At 44.1% G+C, this 19,443-nt stretch overlaps 1 gene segment (V, D, J or C); it reads right to left on the bottom strand.

The window, feature by feature from the left end:
• Positions 1-19,443, bottom strand: part of LOC121010111 (immunoglobulin lambda variable 3-9-like) — a gene marked incomplete at its 3' end in the record, with an annotated part of 226,055 nt that overhangs the window by 179,313 nt on the left and 27,299 nt on the right. Inside the window, 1 exon segment of the V gene segment in view lies at positions 4,411-4,418. Within this exon segment, the coding sequence occupies positions 4,411-4,418 (8 nt within the window).

Here is a 19,443-nt window from a genome sequence, read left to right as displayed (position 1 = left end):
TGGGCCGGGCTGGAGAGGCAGGAATTGCTGGATCTGTGCTAGAGACAGGAGCACATTGTACAGGAGACAAATCTGAGAGACACTGAACCAGTAGCTTACACCAGAGTCAAAGGTAATGCCATAGACAACCTACACTTTTCAGTCAAGTCTCATGACTAACCCTCCCTGCATATGCCCTGTTGCCCAGACCCTCCCCATGTGCAGGGGCCTTTGCCAGGTGATCTCTGCTGCCCCCTGGTGGCCGCTCCACTTGACCGCCCGAGGCCCAGTGAAATCCTTTGTCCGGGTGGAGATTCAGAACCCAGTGCTCAGATCCTGATTCCCTGATCCATGGACTGCTGACCCCAGGGAAGGAATTCCTCTTCTCTGCGGGGCCTCTGTCAGCCTCAAGACCAGGCAGGAGGACGTCAGGTTATCCATGCAAGTAGGAAGAGGCTCATGTGAGGAGGAGGAGGAGGCAGGGCCCATCTGCGGTATCACTGCTCCTGTCTCTGGGGAGGTGGGTGGCCGTGGGAGTGGTTCTGCGGCGTGACACAAAGCTACACAGAAGCCAGGGACTGCCTCTAACTGGCACTGGCTGCTGGTGTCACCAATAGTGTGATGACGGCTACTGCTCCCAAGACAGAGGAAAACACTCGTCCAACAAACACTAATTCAGATCCGCTTAGTCTGGGACACATTGCATCCTGGGAAATCAGTGTGAACAGGACACAGGCCCTGGGTCAGAGTTTCCATCTTAGGACTGCTGCAGCAGAGTGGAAGTCTTGCTTTGTTGGTACCGGAGACAGTCTCCAACCTCTCCTACTTGTATCTCGTCTTCCATATTCATTTAGAAACCACACTATTGCTATTGTCAAGTCTCTCTTGAGATGTCAAGATTGGCCCTGTGGCCAAGAACTGACCCCTTGAATGTGTCATTTGTTTGGGGATCTTTTGGGGGACTTTTACTCTTGTGAGGGAAGAAACAGAGTAGATTTATGCAGTGCTCTTTCCTTGTACTTGGGTGTGACAACAGGTAAAAGCAAAGCCTCCGTAGTAGTGATGGTGGGACAGAAAGTGAGCAGATGTGGGAGCTCACAGAATTGTTGCCTACCAGGAGAAATACAATCTGACTTCAGCCTTACTTCTGCGGGAGAAAATTAAACACCTGAGTGTTCATGCCTCTGATTCAGATGTGCGTGTGTTACATTAAAAACTTCCTGACAAATTAGGATAAAAATTACCACAAAAATCAATTAATTAATAAAGTGATATGGGAAAATATACAGTGTTGGATGGTGTGCAGATAATGAACTGAAATCATACAAGATGAGAGGCAGGTGCTGTGTGGTGAGAGGCTGGAGGAGGCCTCTCTGGCAGAGGTGACCTTGGAGCTGCTGTCAGGATGGGAAGAAGGAACAAGAACTAAGGAGTGTGTTTGGGGTCAGTTGCTGTGGAGAAGAGTCTGGTTTGTCTGAAGATGCAGGGACAGTGACGACCTTAGGTGTCTATGATTCAAAATGGTTTGAGTTCCAAAGTGATATTTTTTTTTACAAGTTAAAATTTTGAGGGGCAGGACTGATGTTCAGAATTCTCATTGTTGTATGTTTCTAGGAAAGGTGAATCACAAGAGGAATCCCTGTGGAATTTCCCTGAAAACTGAAAGGGAAGCAGGAGCCCTTTTGTTACTGACCATCCCTGTGTCTTATCTGTGGCTCACTGATATGTGTGTATGTTCTGCATGACATCAAATTCCTGCCACACATGCTTTATATTATATATTTATACACAACATGTAAGAATATATTTGTGAATATGTATGCATATATATACTAATTGGGTCTGTGTGTGTATGTTGGTAGATTGTGTGTGTGTGTATGCATATTTGCCATATGTACACATATATTCTGTAGAGATTCTGATCTCTGGATTGGGTACCTAAGTTGTAGTTGATGGGATCCTTGCATTGGTATGAGGCCTGCAGTCCCATTTTATCAACAATGAGGAAGTGGATGTGGTCACTGTAATGAATAGCAGGACCAAATTAGTGTTCAGACTCATTTGGCCAAGGACATTGGTGTCAGTTAACGATGTGTTCCTATCACAAGAATAGATGCATAGCACACCATTTTTTTTTTACATCTGTATAAGCAGAGAGCTTCATTTGGCAAATACTTTGGCTTGCTATTGAACATAACAGGGAATGTATGCCCCTTATAAAGCACTAAAGTTACATGTGACCTGAGCTGCCTACATGAATTGGGTGTTACCTGACTAACCATGCATGGATTTGGGCATTCACAGCAGCTCTCCATCATTAAACAGAGGAGGTAAATTTGAGGTTAGGCTTCACCAGGTCATGAAGGCACAGTTGAGTTGCATGAGGAAGAGGCCAGATGCCCATGACCCCAATCCCAGCTGTATTGTCTTTTCTCTGTCTCGCATGTCTGTGGCCCAGTGGGGACAATCCTATGACCAGCTGATACAGAGAAAAAAACAGAGGGCTGGCTTACAGACGTTCCTCTATGGTATGCAGCCAACTTTGAGAGTTAACACTGCAGCCCTAATGTGGGACCTTCCTGCACAACATGGGTGGGGAAAATTTTCAAACGTAACATTTGAGCCGAGTAGTTGGTTCATTTGTCTGGACAGAGAGAAGGTCAGAGGTGGCTTTATACTCACCTATAGGCTCTCACTCAATATTTGGCTGGATGTTCAGAGACTTGAAAGAAACACAGTAAGAAAACTGATGAAAGATGTTTGAGGAAGAAATATGTGAGGTGAACACTCCCAGTGAACACAAAGGTGGATGCTAATTGTGTCTCATGAAAATGCCTACCATAGTGTGTCCTCAAAATGAATCAATGTGAATAATCAGTTGGATAATGTGACACGTATGGGGAAAGTGGTCACCTTTCTTCTCCATCTACTCCTGAACTTGTTCAGTGGACTCCATAGCAAAGTGCCCGTGTTGGAAGTTGGGTGGTTATTCATGTGGATTTCACTCATTAAAGCTGACCTGGCTATGGCCACTTCTCAGGACCAGTATGCAAACAGCAGAGACCAACCCTGAGTTCCCAGTGTGAGACCATTTCCTTGGAAATCAGCCTAGAGCCTGCTGGCAGATTCATTACATTAGACTTATTATTCCATCATGGAAGGGGTAGCTCTGTTATTGGAATAGACCTCTCCTCTAGATAGGGACTTCCTTTCTTTGACTGCAATGCTTCTACCGAAAATATTACCCTTGGACTTGAAGAATGCCTCCCCCACTGTTCTAGTATTTCACTGTGACTTCTATCCAAAGCTCTCATTTTATATCAAAAGAAGGGCTGCAACGTGCCCATGCCCATGGAATTCATTGGCTCAACCATCTTCCCCAACATTCTGAGACAGCTGGCTTGATGAATAGACTAATGGCCTCTTGAAGACTCACTCACTGTGCCAACCACATGGCAGTACCTTGTTTGGCTTGGGTAAATTGTCCGGAAGGTGATATTTGTACTAAATCTGTATCCAATATGCGGTGCTGTTTCTCCCATAGCTAACATTCATGGGTCCAGGATTTAAGAATTGGAATTGGGAATGTCTCCACTCACACATATTCTTGGTGACCTGCTACAAAATTATAACTCCCTGTCACCACGACCCTACACTCTGCTGCGCTAGAGGTATTAGTTTTAATACTAATTAATTAATTAGTACATTAATACTAATGACCTCTTGAAGAGTCAAGCACTGTGTCTCTGTGAGGGTCACCAGAGTCATGTCTTTGGTCACATTGTGAGCTATGGGGACGAGATAGTCTGTGGTCACTGCAGGGAGCTGGATCCTGTCCCGGAACACTGACATCCCAGGGGCCAGAGCTGTGGTCTGAGGCTGGCAGAATCCACTTCACACTGGAGACAGTCTCACAAGGTGGCTGCAGACCCTTCCTTCAGTGACTGGAGGCTCTGATCGGCCCACCTCCTGCCCCTGAGACACTCCTGAGCAAGGATGCTGATGCTTCAGCCCTCGACCCGAGTCCACCTGTAGGTGGGGAAGGAGAGGCAGAGGGTGAGTGGTCAGGATAGCTCCGGATGTGCCCATCACAGAAGGGTCAGCTCCTGGGACTTCTGCTGGACAGTGAAGTGATTGGAATTTCCCAGTTGAGGTAATCACTGTGTCAGAAATCCTGTCGGTGTCCTGTATGACACTGTGTGTCTGACCCTCAGAACATGGTCCCTGCAGCCTGAGAAGATAGGTTGGATCATCCCCACTTTCTTCTGATGACTGAACCCTGGACAGACACCCCCCAGGCCTGGTGTCCCTGTGAAGCTCCACCTGGGCAACCCCAGCCTCTGTCCTGCTTCTCCTGCTGCAGCTCTGCTGCCCCCTGCTGGTGGAGGACGACTCAGACCGGCAGCTTCCCTCCTGCAGGTCAGGTCACCCCAAAGCACCTGTCACCTGAGAAAGGGTGTGGCCAGGGAGCCCAGCCTCCCCCAGGCAGCTGCCCCCTGCTCTCCCCAGCCCAGCACACACAGGTCACATACACGGTGCAGGAGGCAGGACAGGTGTGGTTCCTGTACGTGTCCAAGGGTGAAGTGCCCTAGCCTGGCCCTTTGTCTTGTTACAACAGGGTTAGTGCAGAGTAAATTTTAGTGCGTTTGGAAAGGGCCGCAGTCCAGGAAACCTTTGTGACATACTATTACTACCCATTTCTCTCCATTTAGGAATCAAGTCTGATGTGTCCTGTATCCCAATGAGTGCAGTTGGGTCACGGTGGAACAGGTGATGCTTCTAGCACTAAAGTTCACGTGTGCACCTAAGTCTTCATTAGGATTATTACTATCATCTCTCCTACCACCATTGTTATTACAGCCCTTATCACTTGTAGTTTGGGGCAGGAGGTTTTCTACACTAGCCTAGTTGGTGACCCGAATGACACAGGGAATTGGGAATTCGGAGCTGGATATGCAATTTCACATCATAAATGTCACAGTTTTGCTGAGCCCTTTTCCTTGGATTTCTGCAGAGGATGGACAAATCTGTCAGAATACCGGACCAGCACCCATTGACTGAGACCCTGCAGTCTCTTTTTCAATAATTAGACTCTGTCAATATTTTTTCTCATTCAATTTGAAAGCAATGTGATTCTGACGTCAATATAATCTTCCCCATTACATGGAACGTGAAGTTAAGGTCCAGAGAGACTAGTTTCCCAGAATACAGAGGAAAACAGTGCGAGCCAGGAGTGCAGCCCAGGTGTACTGGATTCAGACTCTGGGCCCTCTGGAGCACAGTTGTCCAGGGCATGAAGGAGGGAGGGTGAGGCCAAGCTGGGTAGTGGGGCTTCTGTCGCTGGACCCACTGCAACCCCATCCTATTCTGGCCTATAAAGGAGCCTCCTCAGCCTACACATAGGGACAGTCAGCAGGATTGTGTCTCAGGTTAGACTTGGAGAATCTGTGGAGCCGGTGGAGGCTGTTGGCTGTGCAGGGACCTGGTCTAGCTTCATATTATTGTTTGGTTTTCTCTGTCCCCCAGGCTTGGGAAAGTGACAGAGGTCTCATGGCCACTCTAAAATGAGGCACCTGAGTCTTGCAGGGGACAGACACAAGGCCTTCAGGTTGAGGAGACCATGGGGCTCTTTCCCTGGGGCCCACCCCCTGCGGTACCCTCTAGACTGACTCAAGGTCAGGGTCATGCTCAGGGCCCTGTGGGGACTGAACCTGTGGGTAGGGCCTGGAGGGAGCATCTGGGCAGAGAGTGAGGAGGGAGAGCAGGAAGTTCCAGGCCATGGTGGGGACCCCAGACTTCTATCTCCTGAGCCCACTCTGAGACTTGCCACTCAATGTCTCCCTCATGTCCTCACTGGTCCCCATGAAAATGCTCCTTCTCAGGCTGGTGGAGAGAATCTCAGTGCTCCTGGGTGGGCTTCATGGATCTGGTTCACGTGGAGCTGTGCTCACCTCTTGGATCTCTTAGGGGAGCTCATGTCACTCTGTGTTTGAATATCAAAAACTGCAGCACAGTGAGGGGGACGTGAGGGCATTTCTGTATCTTTTCTCACGAAATGTGCACTGTGGTCATTTGTTTCCATTGTTGTGTTCTTTAAAACACACATTACATGAAATATTCCACCATAACCATTTGTAAGAGTTCAATTCATCTTCCTTGATTCTCTGTCTGTTCTGTGAATTTTTTATATCTCAACTTGTGGAAAAGAATCAGGTGGGAATATCGTCCTGAACTTGTACTTAGCATCATTTTATTTACTGTAGGTTTCTTATCTGTGTGATGTTGTTAAAGCCAATTTGACAAAATCGTCTTTCAGTTGTCGTGCTTGGACCATTTCCTGGCTCTGGGTAGCAACCTGCTACCCAGTTATATTGCATCCTGCTGTTTGTTTTCTCTATGCTCCGTGTTTACTCTGTTCTCTTTTTACATTTATCTCTTGTTCTTGAATAATGGAACATTTTTTATGGTCCATTTCATTTCTCTTTTTAGACTTATTATCTGTGGCCCCTGACTGTCTGCATTCAGGCGATATTAAACTCGTGACAGAGAGGATCACATCCTTAGAGCACACTTCCAGCTCGCTCTCCTCAGCCCTGCGGTATGAGTGTCATCACCTCACTGTTAGCTACAGTGTAAATTCCAACATCTGCAGTTATTAGATTTGCTTTAGATGGTGATTTCTTTTTCAAAGAGAGGTAAATAATAAACATATTCTTAATGTTTACCTCTGTAGCTATCATTTCTGACTCTTACATTCATTTTGTAGATTCAGATTCTCTCTGGAATCCATTTCTCCTATGGGAGGGAAGTCCAGTATTATTTCTTGTATTGAGGGTGTGCCGATGATCAATTCTGTCACTTTGGTACATCTGAAAAAATTTATAATATCCTTCATCAGGGAAGGATAATTTCCCTGGATAAAGAATTAAGGTTTTTCTTTTTCGTTTTTTTAAAGATGTTAATCCACCGCCCTCTCTCGTGCATCTCTGCTATTGAGAAATCTGTTGGAATCCTTATCCGTATTCCCCTGAACCAAGTAACTTTCCTCTCTGCCCTCTTTTAAAACTCTTTTTCTCTGCCTTAAACAATTGGATATTGATGGGTGTTGTGTGTAGTTTTTACCCCCATTGCTTTACCCTCATTGTGCTCGGGTTTCTCAAGAATTTGGAATCCATAGGTTTTGAATTTTCATGACATTTAGAACCTTTGTGGTCACTAATTCATCAATATTCTTTTCCACCTCCCCTCCTTCACTCCCTGGGGACACAATCACATGTGTATCCGTTGCTGAACTTTCCTACACTCAGTGGTGCTCTAATCACTTTAAAGTCATTTTGTGCCTTTCTTTTGCAGTGTCCATGCTGCGTTCATGTTCAATCACGTGTCTGCACATCGTGTCTGCTGCTGATCTCAGTTCTTGTGTTTGTAATCTGAGACCTTGTGGGTTTCATCTCTAGTAGTTTGATTTGGATCCTTTAATTTTCTTCTCTGTCTCCTCTTAGCATTTCTGTCATTCAGACTAGATTTGGGTTAAAGTCTGCAACATCGTCCTGACTTAAATCCACAGCCTTCTGTCCTTTCTGCAGCTTCCAGACCTACCACCCCATGGCTGTGTGAGACATTTCTCAACGTCATTGTCGCTCTCTCCCACTGCCTCTGTCTCTGCATCACAGATAAATATGCACAGACCCATACATGACACACATGTTCTATTGGATCTGTATTCTCTGGACTGTGCTATGTAACGCGCCTCATTAGTTATAACCCTTTATTGTTAACATAGTATTATTTTAATGGTTTATTTTGGGTATACAGTCCTCAGCTACTAACTATAAAAGTGTGTCCCAGGCCATGGAATCATTCACACTGTAGGATAAGGATGTCATAACACGGTCTCATCTTCTTTACAATTTCATGTGTGGTTTTTTTTTTTTTTTGTACATCCGTCATATATCACATACACTACTATAGTTTTTCTTTAAACACTTGACTATCTTCTATAAATATGAACCACTAAACTTATTTTTGTATTTACCCATGGAGTTATGATACCTGATGCTTTTTCTATCTTTGTGTGTATTCCCCTTTCCCTCTGTCACCCTTTCCTTCTGTCTGAGGGGCGTCCTTTACTGTTGCTTGTGCCAAGGGTCTGTGGGTGTTCTGAGAGGTTTGCGGTCTGAGAAAGGATTAGTGTGTCTTCCCTTTTCAATGAGATTTCTCCTGGGTAAAGGCCAAAGTTTACAGGCATTTTCTAGGGGGATTGTGAAGACATTGCTCCCTGTTCTCTTGCTTACATGGCTGTAATGAGAAATGTGCTTCCACCATGAAATTGGTTCCTCTGTAGGGAACACATCTCCTCTCCGGCTGTGAGAGTGTCGGCATCACTCGTTTCTAGCAATTTCCTCAAGATGTGTTCTGTGCTGTCTTTCGTGTCCCCTGTGCCCAAGCTTTCTTTAGACTCTTGGATATATTGGTTTATGGATTTCACCAAATTTGAAGCCTTTTTATAGATTATTTCCTCACCTATGTTTTATGAACCATGAGTTCCTTCTCTTCTCTCCCTCTGTTTCTATCCTGCACACTCTCTGGGTGCCCTGAAGTTGTCCTACAGGCACTGAGCTTATATTCACTTTTTTTCTTAGGTGTTTGCTTCTGTGTTTCATTTTGAATAGTTTTAATTGCGTGACATCAAATTCACCCTTCTCTTCTTTTACAGCATCCAATCTGCTGTCAATCTATCCAGTGTATTTTTAAATTTCAGAACATTTCATTACGGGAGTTTTAAAGAAGTTGGTCTTTGAGAAATGTCTTCCATGTCTGCTCCTCTACACGCAGGCATTCATTCACCCACAGTCACGGAGGAAATGTTGTTCTAATAACTGTTTATGAGTCCCCTGCTGATCCACACTGTGCAGAGCCTGCCTGGTAGGTGAAGAGTAAGGGGACAGACTCCAGACCTCAGATCTGGGGACCTGGGCCAGACCTACCGATTGCTTTGTGCACAGTCCTGCTGGGACTGGAGGAGAGTGTGACACAGGGGTTTGTGTCTCACTTCCCCATCTGCCTGTGTCACTGTGATCATCACCACTGTTATCATAGGACTGACAGTAATAGTCAGCCTCGTCCTCAGCCCGGGCCCCGGTGATGGTCAGAGTGGCTGCATCCCCCGAGCTGGAGCCAGAGAATCTGTCAGGAATCCCTGTGGGCTGCTCAGTATCCTCATAAATGACCAGCACGGGGGCTTGGCCTGGTTTCTGCTGATACCAGTTAATAATACTGCTCTCGAAGCTGTCTCCCTCGCATGTAATCGTGGCCGTCTGTCCCAAGGCCACAGACACCGCAGGTGGCTGAGTCAGTTCAGAAGCTGTCACAGAACCTGAAAGAGAGGAGAGTGCATCTGAGGATGAGAGTCTTATTTTCAGAGAGTACGTACTCTGCAGTGTCCTCTGTTCTGAGCAGAAGGTCAAAGTCAGGCTGATCCCTGGTATCTCTTGGGGGCTGAGCTATGGGGAGAGGCACCTGTGCAGTGAATAAGGAGGGGGAGCAGGAGAGGAGTCCAGGCCATGGTGGAGATGCCCCAGGCTCTGCTTCTGAACCCACAACTGGGAATGGGGCATCAGAGCTCTCTTAACCTCATAAAGGGGATGTCCTCATGCAAATCTACTTCCTTCTTTGTGGCCTTTTTGAATGGCTCCCTGCTAAACAGAGAACAGCTGTTACTTAATTTACATGGGCCCTAAAACCAAAGCCTGTACTCAAGATCTCCAGAACTCTCTCTAAGGTTGAGGGGAAAACACTGACCCCCTCCCTCCAAGACATGCACACACATTCAGTCTTTGTCTGGGGCTTCCTCTCTGGGCTTGTCAGGAACACCTCAGTCATCCACTGTAGTGATGAGATCCATGGGGTAGGGCTGGGAGTTCATGAAACCAGAGTTTGTAGAGACATTGGTCATACTGTTGTGTGAGAGGCCAGAATTCGATCATTTGACACAGTGAGTTGTTCATGCAGTGTTGAGGCTGTTTTCTGTTTGTTTTCTGTGTTTTGTGTGTTAGAAAAATACGTAGGAGAAAATCACCAGGATTCAGGGCTAGGCAAGAATTTTTTGATGAAATGTTTAGTAAAATGAAAGTTTAATAAATTGAACCTCATCAAAATTAAAATCTTCTGCTCTTCAAAAGTTTCTAAAGAGGATGAAATAAACAAGTAATGGAAAACATTTGCAAAATACATCCAACAACTAGTGTATAGAGTATACAAAGAACTATCAAGACTAAATATTAAAAAGAAACCATTTAAGAAATGGGCAAAAGAGTAAGCATTTCATCAAAGACAATACAGAGATTGAAGTAGCACAGGGAAAGATGTTCATCATTAGCCATGAGTGTCATGCAAACTAAAACCACAATAAGGTATCACTACATACCTATCAGAATGGCTAAGATAAAATATTGTGACAACCCCAAATGCTGGCAAGGATGTGAAGGAATTGCATCACTTATGCATTGCTGATAGGAATGTGAAATGGTGCAGTCACTCTGGAAAAGAGTTTGACAGCTTCTTAAAAAACTAAACTCGCACTTACCATGCAACCCAGCAACTATACTCTTGTGCATCTATTTCAGAGAAATGAAAACTTATGTTCACAGAAAAACCTATGCACATAATTTCACAGCACCATTATCTATAATAGCCCCAACTGAGAACAATCCAGATGTTTTCCCATGGGTAGTTGATGAAACAGACTTTGGTACACCGAAACCATGGAATACTATTCAACAATGAAAAGGAAGGAACTCTTAATGCACACAACAATTTTGATGAATTTGCAGGGAATTATGAAGAATGAAAATGGCAATCTCAAAGCTAAGTAATGTGAGATTCCCCACCCCCTTTGTTTCTTTTTCAATATCACTTCTGAACACACAATATTTTAGAAGTGGAAATGAATTATTGGATGGCATGGGTAGAAGCAGAAAAGGGAACTTGAGTGGGGAAAGATGGATGGTGTGATAAAGGACAATATAAGGGGTCCTTGTGGTGATGGAGCTCTTTTGTATCTTGACTGCTCTAATGGATATACAAAGCTACACATGGGTCTAAATCACATAAAGCTAAATACACAGACACACATAGACACTGAAGTACATATGAATACAAGAAAACCTGGGGAAATCTGAATGTTAAAAAAGGGTGACTATTTAATCAACCAGTTCAACAACAAGATAAAAAGATGCTGAAAAGATATTCAGTATCATAAGTTACCAAGAAAATGAAACTTAAAAACATACCGAGACATCAGTCCAGACATACTAGAATGACTGTATAAAAACAAACTGATGGTCTTCAGTGCTAAAGGGATATGGAGCAACTTGAAATCCCATCAATGCCTGGTGATAATGAAAATGCAGGGGAACCTCAGTCAGTTAAGTATCAGACTCTTTAATATCAGCCCAGGTCATGATCTCGAGGTCATGAGATTGAGCCTCACATTGGACTCCAAGCTGAGGGCAGAGCCTGCTTGGGATCTCTTTCCCTCTCTCTGAAACTCCCTGTGTGCTCTCTCTCTCTCAAAATAAATAAATTAATATTAAAAAATAGAAAATGAAAAATCAAGCATTTACATTGGAAACTAGTTTAACAGTTTCATAGAGTGTTAAATATGTATCTATCATATGACCCATTAATTCCATTTCTAGGTATCTACCCTAATGAAATGAAAACAACATCCACAAAATAACTAAAAAATGTTTTAAATGTTTTATTTGAAATTGTCATAGAGTTGAAACTGGAAATAACCCAAATATACCTTAACTGGGGAGTGGATAAACAAACTGGTTCATCCACACAATAGACTTCTACTCAGCAATTAAAATGAAATGAACTATTAATACTTACAAAAACATAGATGGATCTCAAATGCATTATGCTTAGTGAAAGAAGTCAGAACCAAAAGGCTACCCATGTATGATCTCATTTATATGATGTACTTGCAAAGTGCAAACTGTAGGGACAGACAACAGACCAGAAGTTGCCAGGGTCTGTGACTAGAGGGAGAGTCTATTGCAAAGGGACATTGGGAATTTATGGGTAATTGAGTGACCTGTCATATACTGCTATAGTGGAAGTGCTTACACCTCTGTGTGCAGGTTGTCAAAACTCAGAGAACTGAAATATTCACTAAAAGGATAGTTTTTAGTGTATGTAAATTGCAACTCATTTTAAAAAGGGGAGAAAAAAGAAAGGAAAGGAAAAGAAAGGAAAGAAAATAAAAAGCTGTGGTAGGCAAAGATTCCCAGGAGCAAACTCTCACTTAGAGATTAGTGTAGGAGGTCTAGACAAACCTGAGAATACAACCCAGAGTAAAGGAAAAGATGAAGAAACAGGTATGAGCAGGGAAGGACATTGGCCTGGGAGATTATCACAGCCTGGCCTGCAGTCGAAATTGTGTGAACTCTGATACAGGGTGTGTTCTTCATTGTCCTCCAGAATAGGGTGAAGCATCCACATGCGGAGGTCACCAGATGCAGGCTGCCATCAGGAAGGGGGCATGTCGCTGGAGTGCCAGCTCTCTTTGGCACAAGTAGGTCTTGGAGCTGCAGTTGCCAACATGCCCCACCTCTGGGAAATGAAAGCTTCAATCCTGTAGGTAAAGGTCAGGGATTCTGGTTGTCACACGGGACAACTAGTACAATCACAGACTCAATATCATTATTTTTGGTGTTGTGACCATTATAGAACAAAGTCAGCAAGACAGCCAGACACACACACAAACACCCACTCTAGGACAGGAAAAAAATTTTGGAAAGAGCATATGAAAAAGGAACACACAGCATAGGATACAATGGGATGTTAGAAGAATTAAGTAGAACATGACTAATGGGGAGTATTTCAGACATCTCCAGAGAAAGAGATTGGGAATGAGAACTTTTGATAACTAGTGAGAATGGGGAGCTGGTGAGGGGTGGAAAGGAAGAAGGGAGGGTGATGCAGAATGAGTAGGGGGGAGTGGGGAAAGGAGACTTCTTTGAACACACTCTCACTCTTGGCTCAGCATGCCTTGCCACCCCTGTCTTATCACCTACATTTTTCCTCCTGGCTCAATCTTGTGACTTGTTTCAGATGCTCCCTGAGTTAAATTGTAAATAACTTATCAGGCCCAAGAGATTCCCCAAATGAGACAATGGTACTAAAGGACTTCCTTTCTGGAGGACTCTAAAAGGCCACAAGCTACACAAGAACTTTTGACATATATTTTCATTCCTGGTCTCAGGATCTCCTAGCAATTGGTGAAGGCAAAAACCACTGATGAGGAACAATCCAAGAAGTGATATCATTTTTCACACTGGTCATTACTCATTTTCACATGACAAGAGCTGACCAGTGTCTCTTACTAAGACCCTGATCCTGCTATAAACTTGACAAATAAAAATGGCTACTCATGGAATTCTTTAACCCCTTTTAACGGATGATTTGTAGTTGTCACTCTCCCATTGGTTGGGTGCCATCTAAGCATGACAGGGAATGCTCTTCGTCTGCCTCCCTTTTCCATTCACTGTCTGTACTTCACAGTGTGTCCTTCTGTCTGTCCACTTAAGGCTACTGGATCACTTCTTCCAAGTTATGAATACCAGAATTCCCCAGGAGGGCTTGGAGGTGGTATGATTCACACTACAAGTTTGGATAGTATTTCTCTACCATCCTCTCTACTGCGTTTCCTCAAATGTAAGTAGTGGAAGGAAATCCTTACTAGAGGGACCTATGTGAGGCCGTCCTGGAACAAAATGACTGCAAACTCTTGGTAGAGAACAACCCTCTACATAAGTGAGTAGCATGGCCCTGTGATCCCCTGTGACTGCAGCCAGCCAAATGCTAAAAGAATTCACTGCAAGACCGAGACTTGATGTTGACCTCTTCTCTTGCTCCTTGCACCCTTGCCCACTCCCTCTCCAGAAAAGCCACCTTTTCCCCTCCTACTCACTTGCGAGTTGTCCAGGCTGTGGGCAGTTCCTGGACTTTCCATGACTAGGGGGACCCAACCTGACTTTCTGAGATCCAGCATCAAAATCCCTCCCAACCCTGCTCAGGTCAGTGCCCATGGATGTTAACACAGTGTTAACTCAATTTTAACACAAAAGTGTGAGTGTGTGTGAAAGATGCTTGTTTTCCAGATGCCAGAAAAACCATGGAGGAAATCAATATGTCTGGTAAGTTTGCCCACCTCTCACCAAATGCACTTGAGGTGGATTACTCACAGGGCTGAGATTAAGAGGAGTCAATATATTTACCACTTTAGTGTTCCCCCTTCACCATGCCCTGCTATTGTCCCGGTAGAGGTGGTCCTGGACAGACCCTAGAAAAGTCCTGCAATAGGAGGTGGATTCATTCTTGGCACCAAAGCTGAGAATTGACTACAGATGGAGAATCCCAAGCCATGTTCCATGGTGGTCCTACCACAGATATCCTAACATGCACACTGTTTTTCTACTGGACCCCAGCTCTGCCACCATCATGAGTTCAAGGCTGTCTGTACTGCCTCCACTTGGTACCAAATGATTCCTTTTGAATATTCAATATGGCAGTAGTCCCACTATACTCCATGATGAAATTGTGGTGAAGATATTCACTGAACCAACCTCCTTGGTTAACTCCAGAACCCTGTGATCTGTGTCCATCCCCTGAACAGATACCCATTATGGACAGGGTCTGATGGCTCTTGATGTCATTTCAGCCCAGCTACTATTTCAGGATCCTTTTACTGCCTGAGCTGGTCAGGTCTTTTCCAGAATTATGATGGAGGAAACAGAAGGTTGTGTTGTCAAAATTACCTAAATTATGAAGTATGTCTACATCTCCATAGTGGTGTCTTGGGATAGAAGTTTGGAATGACAGGATTTGTAAGAAGAGTCAAAGATCCCAACGCCCTGGAGAGGAGCAGGCAGCAGCACCCCCTGTGTCCCCATGGGGAAGAAGAGGGATGGTGGGAGGTCTTCGCCTCATTTCCCCTTTGTCTGTGTCACTGTATCATAACCATATTGGCCATCGATTGTATGGCTGTCACCACAGTAATACTCATCCTGATCCTCAGACTGGATGTTGGAGGTAGTTACATAGAGGTCAATCCCAGAGCTTGAACCTTAGAAGGGACTGGGGGTTCCATCCCCCTTGTTGTGGCTTCCATCACTCTTAACCTCCATCACATCCTGAGGGGGCCTCTCTGGTCTCTGTTTATACCATTCAAGTATGTATTTGCTGTGCTCATTGTTCAGGGTGCGGTTGAGCTTGACTGAGTCTCCAGGGGAGGCAAATGTTGATGGAGGCTGAGTTAGCACAGACAGAGCACAGAAATCAGGAAACACAAAATGTGAGAATGAGCTGAGTATAATAGACACAGGACAGAGGTCCCTGGGGATTGTCCTTACAAGGAAACGTCAGGGGGTTGGAACCCTGACCTATTGGGAAAATGAAAGGCAGGAGGCAAATGGGACCTCAGTCCCTGGTATGGAGTGGCTTCAATGAGCTCTGCTCTGAGGCTGCCCCACTGGGACTGAACTCTCCAAGCTCCCATATTATCCTCTTTATGGACCCCAGCTCTGCAACCATCATGGAGTTCATAAATGGAGTGCAACCATTTATGGAGTTCAAGGAAGGAGGAGCATCAAATGCAAATCTATTCTCCATTCTTCAGTGTGTCTGCCTAAGCTGTTGTCTGAGCCCTGAGCTTAAAGACATCATGCCTGTAATTTCCTGAGTTCAGAAGAAGAGGAAGGTGTTGTTTTCAAGAGTGGAGAGTTGATTTTACACAAGTATCTTCAAAGGAAGCATCAGTCACACCCTTTGCACTTGAGCACAGCCCAGTGGATTTGGACTTATTGGGGTCCCAAACGAAGACCCACAGTGCCCTCTGGTGCCCCCCAGGATGAATGTCATCCTACATGTATTACTAGTTCAACAAAATGACTACTTCTTTTCTTTTTTTTTTTTTTTTTTGCATCTTGACAAAAATGTTTTTATTTTTTTTATTTTATTATTTATTTATTTATTTATTTATTTATTTATTTTTCAGTATATGAAATTTATTGTCAAATTGGCTTCCATACAACACCCAGTGCTCATCCCAAAAGGTGCCCTCCTCAATACCCATCACCCACCCTCCCCTCCCTCCCACCCCCCCATCAACCCTCAGTTTGTTCTCACTTTTTTTTTTTAAATTTTTTTTTAAGTTTATTTATTTTTGAGACAGAGAGAGACAGAGCATGAACGGGGGAGGGGAAGAGAGAGAGGGAGACACAGAATTGGAAGCAGGCTCCAGGCTCTGAGCCATCAGCCCAGAGCCCGACGCGGGCTCGAACTCACGGACCGCGAGATCGTGACCTGAGCTGAAGTCGGACGCTTAACCGACTGAGCCACCCAGGCGCCCCTGTTCTCACTTTTTAAGAGTCTCTTATGCTTTGGCTCTCTCCCACTCTAACCTCTTTTTTTTTTTTTCTTCCCCTCCCCCATGGGTTTCTGTTAAGTTTCTCAGGATCCACATAAGAGTGAAAACATATGGTATCTGTCTTTCTCTGTATGGCTTATTTCACTTAGCATCACACTCTCCAGTTCCATCCATGTTGCTACAAAGGGCCATATTTCATTCTTTCTCATTGCCACGTAGTACTCCATTGTGTATATAAACCACAATTTCTTTATCCATTCATCAGTTGATGGACATTTAGGCTCTTTCCATAATTTGGCTATTGTTGAGAGTGCTGCTATAAACATTGGGGTACAAGTGCCCCTATGTATCAGTTCTCCTGTATCCCTTGGGTAAATTCCTAGCAGTGCTATTGCTGGGTCATAGGGTAGGTCTATTTTTAATTTTCTGAGGAACCTCCACACTGTTTTCCAGAGTGGCTGCACCAATTTGCATTCCCACCAACAGTGCAAGAGGGTTCCCGTTTCTCCACATCCTCTCCAGCATCTATAGTCTCCTGATTTGTTCATTTTGGCCACTCTGACTGGCGTGAGGTGATATCTAAGAGTGGTTTTGATTTGTATTTCCCTGATAAGGAGCGACGTTGAGCATCTTTTCATGTGCCTGTTGGCCATCCGGATGTCTTCTTTAGAGAAGTGTCTATTCATGTTTTCTGCCCATTTCTTCACTGGGTTATTTGCTTTTCGGGTGTGGTGTTTGGTGAGCTCTTTATAGATTTTGGATACTAGCCCTTTGTCCGATATGTCATTTGCAAATATCTTTTCCCATTCCGCTGGTTGCCTTTTCGTTTTGTTGGTTGTTTCCTTTGCTGTGCAGAAGCTTTTTATCTTCATAAGGCCCCAGTAATTCATTTTTGCTTTTAATTCCCTTGCCTTTGGGGATGTGTCGAGTAAGAGATTGCTACGGCTGAGGTCAGAGAGGTCTTTTCCTGCTTTCTCCTCTAGGGTTTTGATGGTTTCCTGTATCACATTCAGGTCCTTTATCCATTTTGAGTTTATTTTTGTGAATGGTGTGAGAAAGTGGTCTAGTTTCAACCTTCTGCATGTTGCTGTCCAGTTCTCCCAGCACCATTTGTTAAAGAGACCGTCTTTTTTCCATTGGATGTTCTTTCCTGCTTTGTCAAAGATGAGTTGGCCATACATTTGTGGGTCTAGTTCTGGGTTCTCTATTCTATTCCATTGGTCTATGTGTCTGTTTTTGTGCCAATACCATGCTGTCTTGATGATTACACCTTTGTAGTAGAGCTTTCACTTTTTGCAGATGACATGATACTATATATGGAAAATCCGATAGACTCCACCAAAAGTCTGCTAGAACTGACACATGAATTCAGCAAAGTTGCAGGATACAAAATCAATGTACAGAAATCAGTTGCATTCTTATACACTAACAATGAAGCAACAGAAAGACAAATAAAGAAACTGATCCCGTTCACAATTGCACCAAGAAGCATAAAATACCTAGGAATAAATCTAACCAAAGATGTAAAAGATCTGTATGCTGAAAACTATAGAAAGTTTATGAAGGTAATTGAAGAAGATATAAAGAAATGGAAAGACATTCCCTGCTCATGGATTGAAAGAATAAATATTGTCAAAATGTCAATACTACCCAAAGCTATTTACATATTCAATGCAATCCCAATCAAAATTGCACCAGCATTCTTCTCGAAACTAGAACAAGCAATCCTAAAATTCATATGGAACCACAAAAGGCCCCGAATAGACAAAGTAATTTTGAAGAAGAAGACCAAAGCAGGAGGCATCACAATCCCAGACTTTAGCCTCAAAATGACTACTTCTGAGCCCTCAATAGATGCTAGACCCTTGGTGAGAGTTTACATGCCCCACCTCAATGAGACATTACAAAAATAGTAGCTTTTTGCTTAAGGCACTTGTGGGTTGAATTATGTCCTCCAGCCCCCAAATTTATATGTTTAGATCTTAATGCTGAGTATCTATCAATGTGGTTTTATTTCAGTATAAGATCATTGAAGATACAACTAGGTAAATTAAGATGAGGTTGCACTTGGGCAGGGTGGGTCCCTAATCCAATTTGACTGGTGTCTTTATAAAAAGGGGAAATTTGGGGACAGATTCTGACAAGGGAGAACACCACATGAAGATAGAGGCAGAATCTACAAGCCAAGGAATGCCAAAGATTGCCAGAAAACCACCAGGAGCTGGAAGAGAGGCCTGGATGAGATTCTCCTTTACAGCCTACAAAACAACATCATCCCTGCTGGCACTTTGATCTCAGACTGCTGACCTCCAGAACTGTGAGACAATACATTTCTATTATCAGCACTGCCCCTCTCCCCAGTTTGGGGTGCTGCTATCCCAGCCCTAGAAAACCAATACACTCACCCATCAGAACTCTGCTCTCAGGGCAGCAGCAGAAGCATGGCTGGGCTCCTTCCAGTTGCTTTAGTCTATTATAAAAGCACCTTGGGAGGGTCTTCCTGCCATGTGCTTTCCCTCTCTACAATGTCTGATTCTCCTCCCCAGGGGCCTGCCTCAAGTCCCCCAGACAGCAAAGATTCTATCCTATAACCTAAGGCTCCTCCTGGGATCTTGATGGAAATGGTACAAGCGGTCTCCAGGGTCTTGTCCTGTGTCATAAGGACATTCCGTAGTTTCCAATGCAAGTTAGCAGCATGACTGTGTATATTCAGAATTACTAGTTTGTCGGAAACTGTGCACAAACTCTGTCTCACAGAACTGAGTCTAACAGTAACGATAGGCAATAATGAGAACACTGCAAAAGGGGAAATACAGTCTTATGAGAATATTTGGCAAAAGCATCTCACCTAGTCTTCAGGACTCCAGGGAGGGATAAGGAGCAGGAAGCAAAGATTCACCATGGGGTGGGAGAAAGGGATTTATGAGGATATATGGTCATAGCGATGTATACTTGTGATTCAGTTGACAATCTCTGCCTTTTAATTGGTTTGCTTAATTCGTTCACATTAATGTTCTTATGGCTAT

The sequence above is a fragment of the Herpailurus yagouaroundi genome, unplaced genomic scaffold (assembly GCF_014898765.1).
Source record: "Herpailurus yagouaroundi ecotype Mexico unplaced genomic scaffold, PumYag 191, whole genome shotgun sequence".
In the NCBI taxonomy this organism is placed as follows: domain Eukaryota; kingdom Metazoa; phylum Chordata; class Mammalia; order Carnivora; family Felidae; genus Herpailurus; species Herpailurus yagouaroundi.
This window is presented reverse-complemented; position numbering and strand designations above follow the sequence as displayed.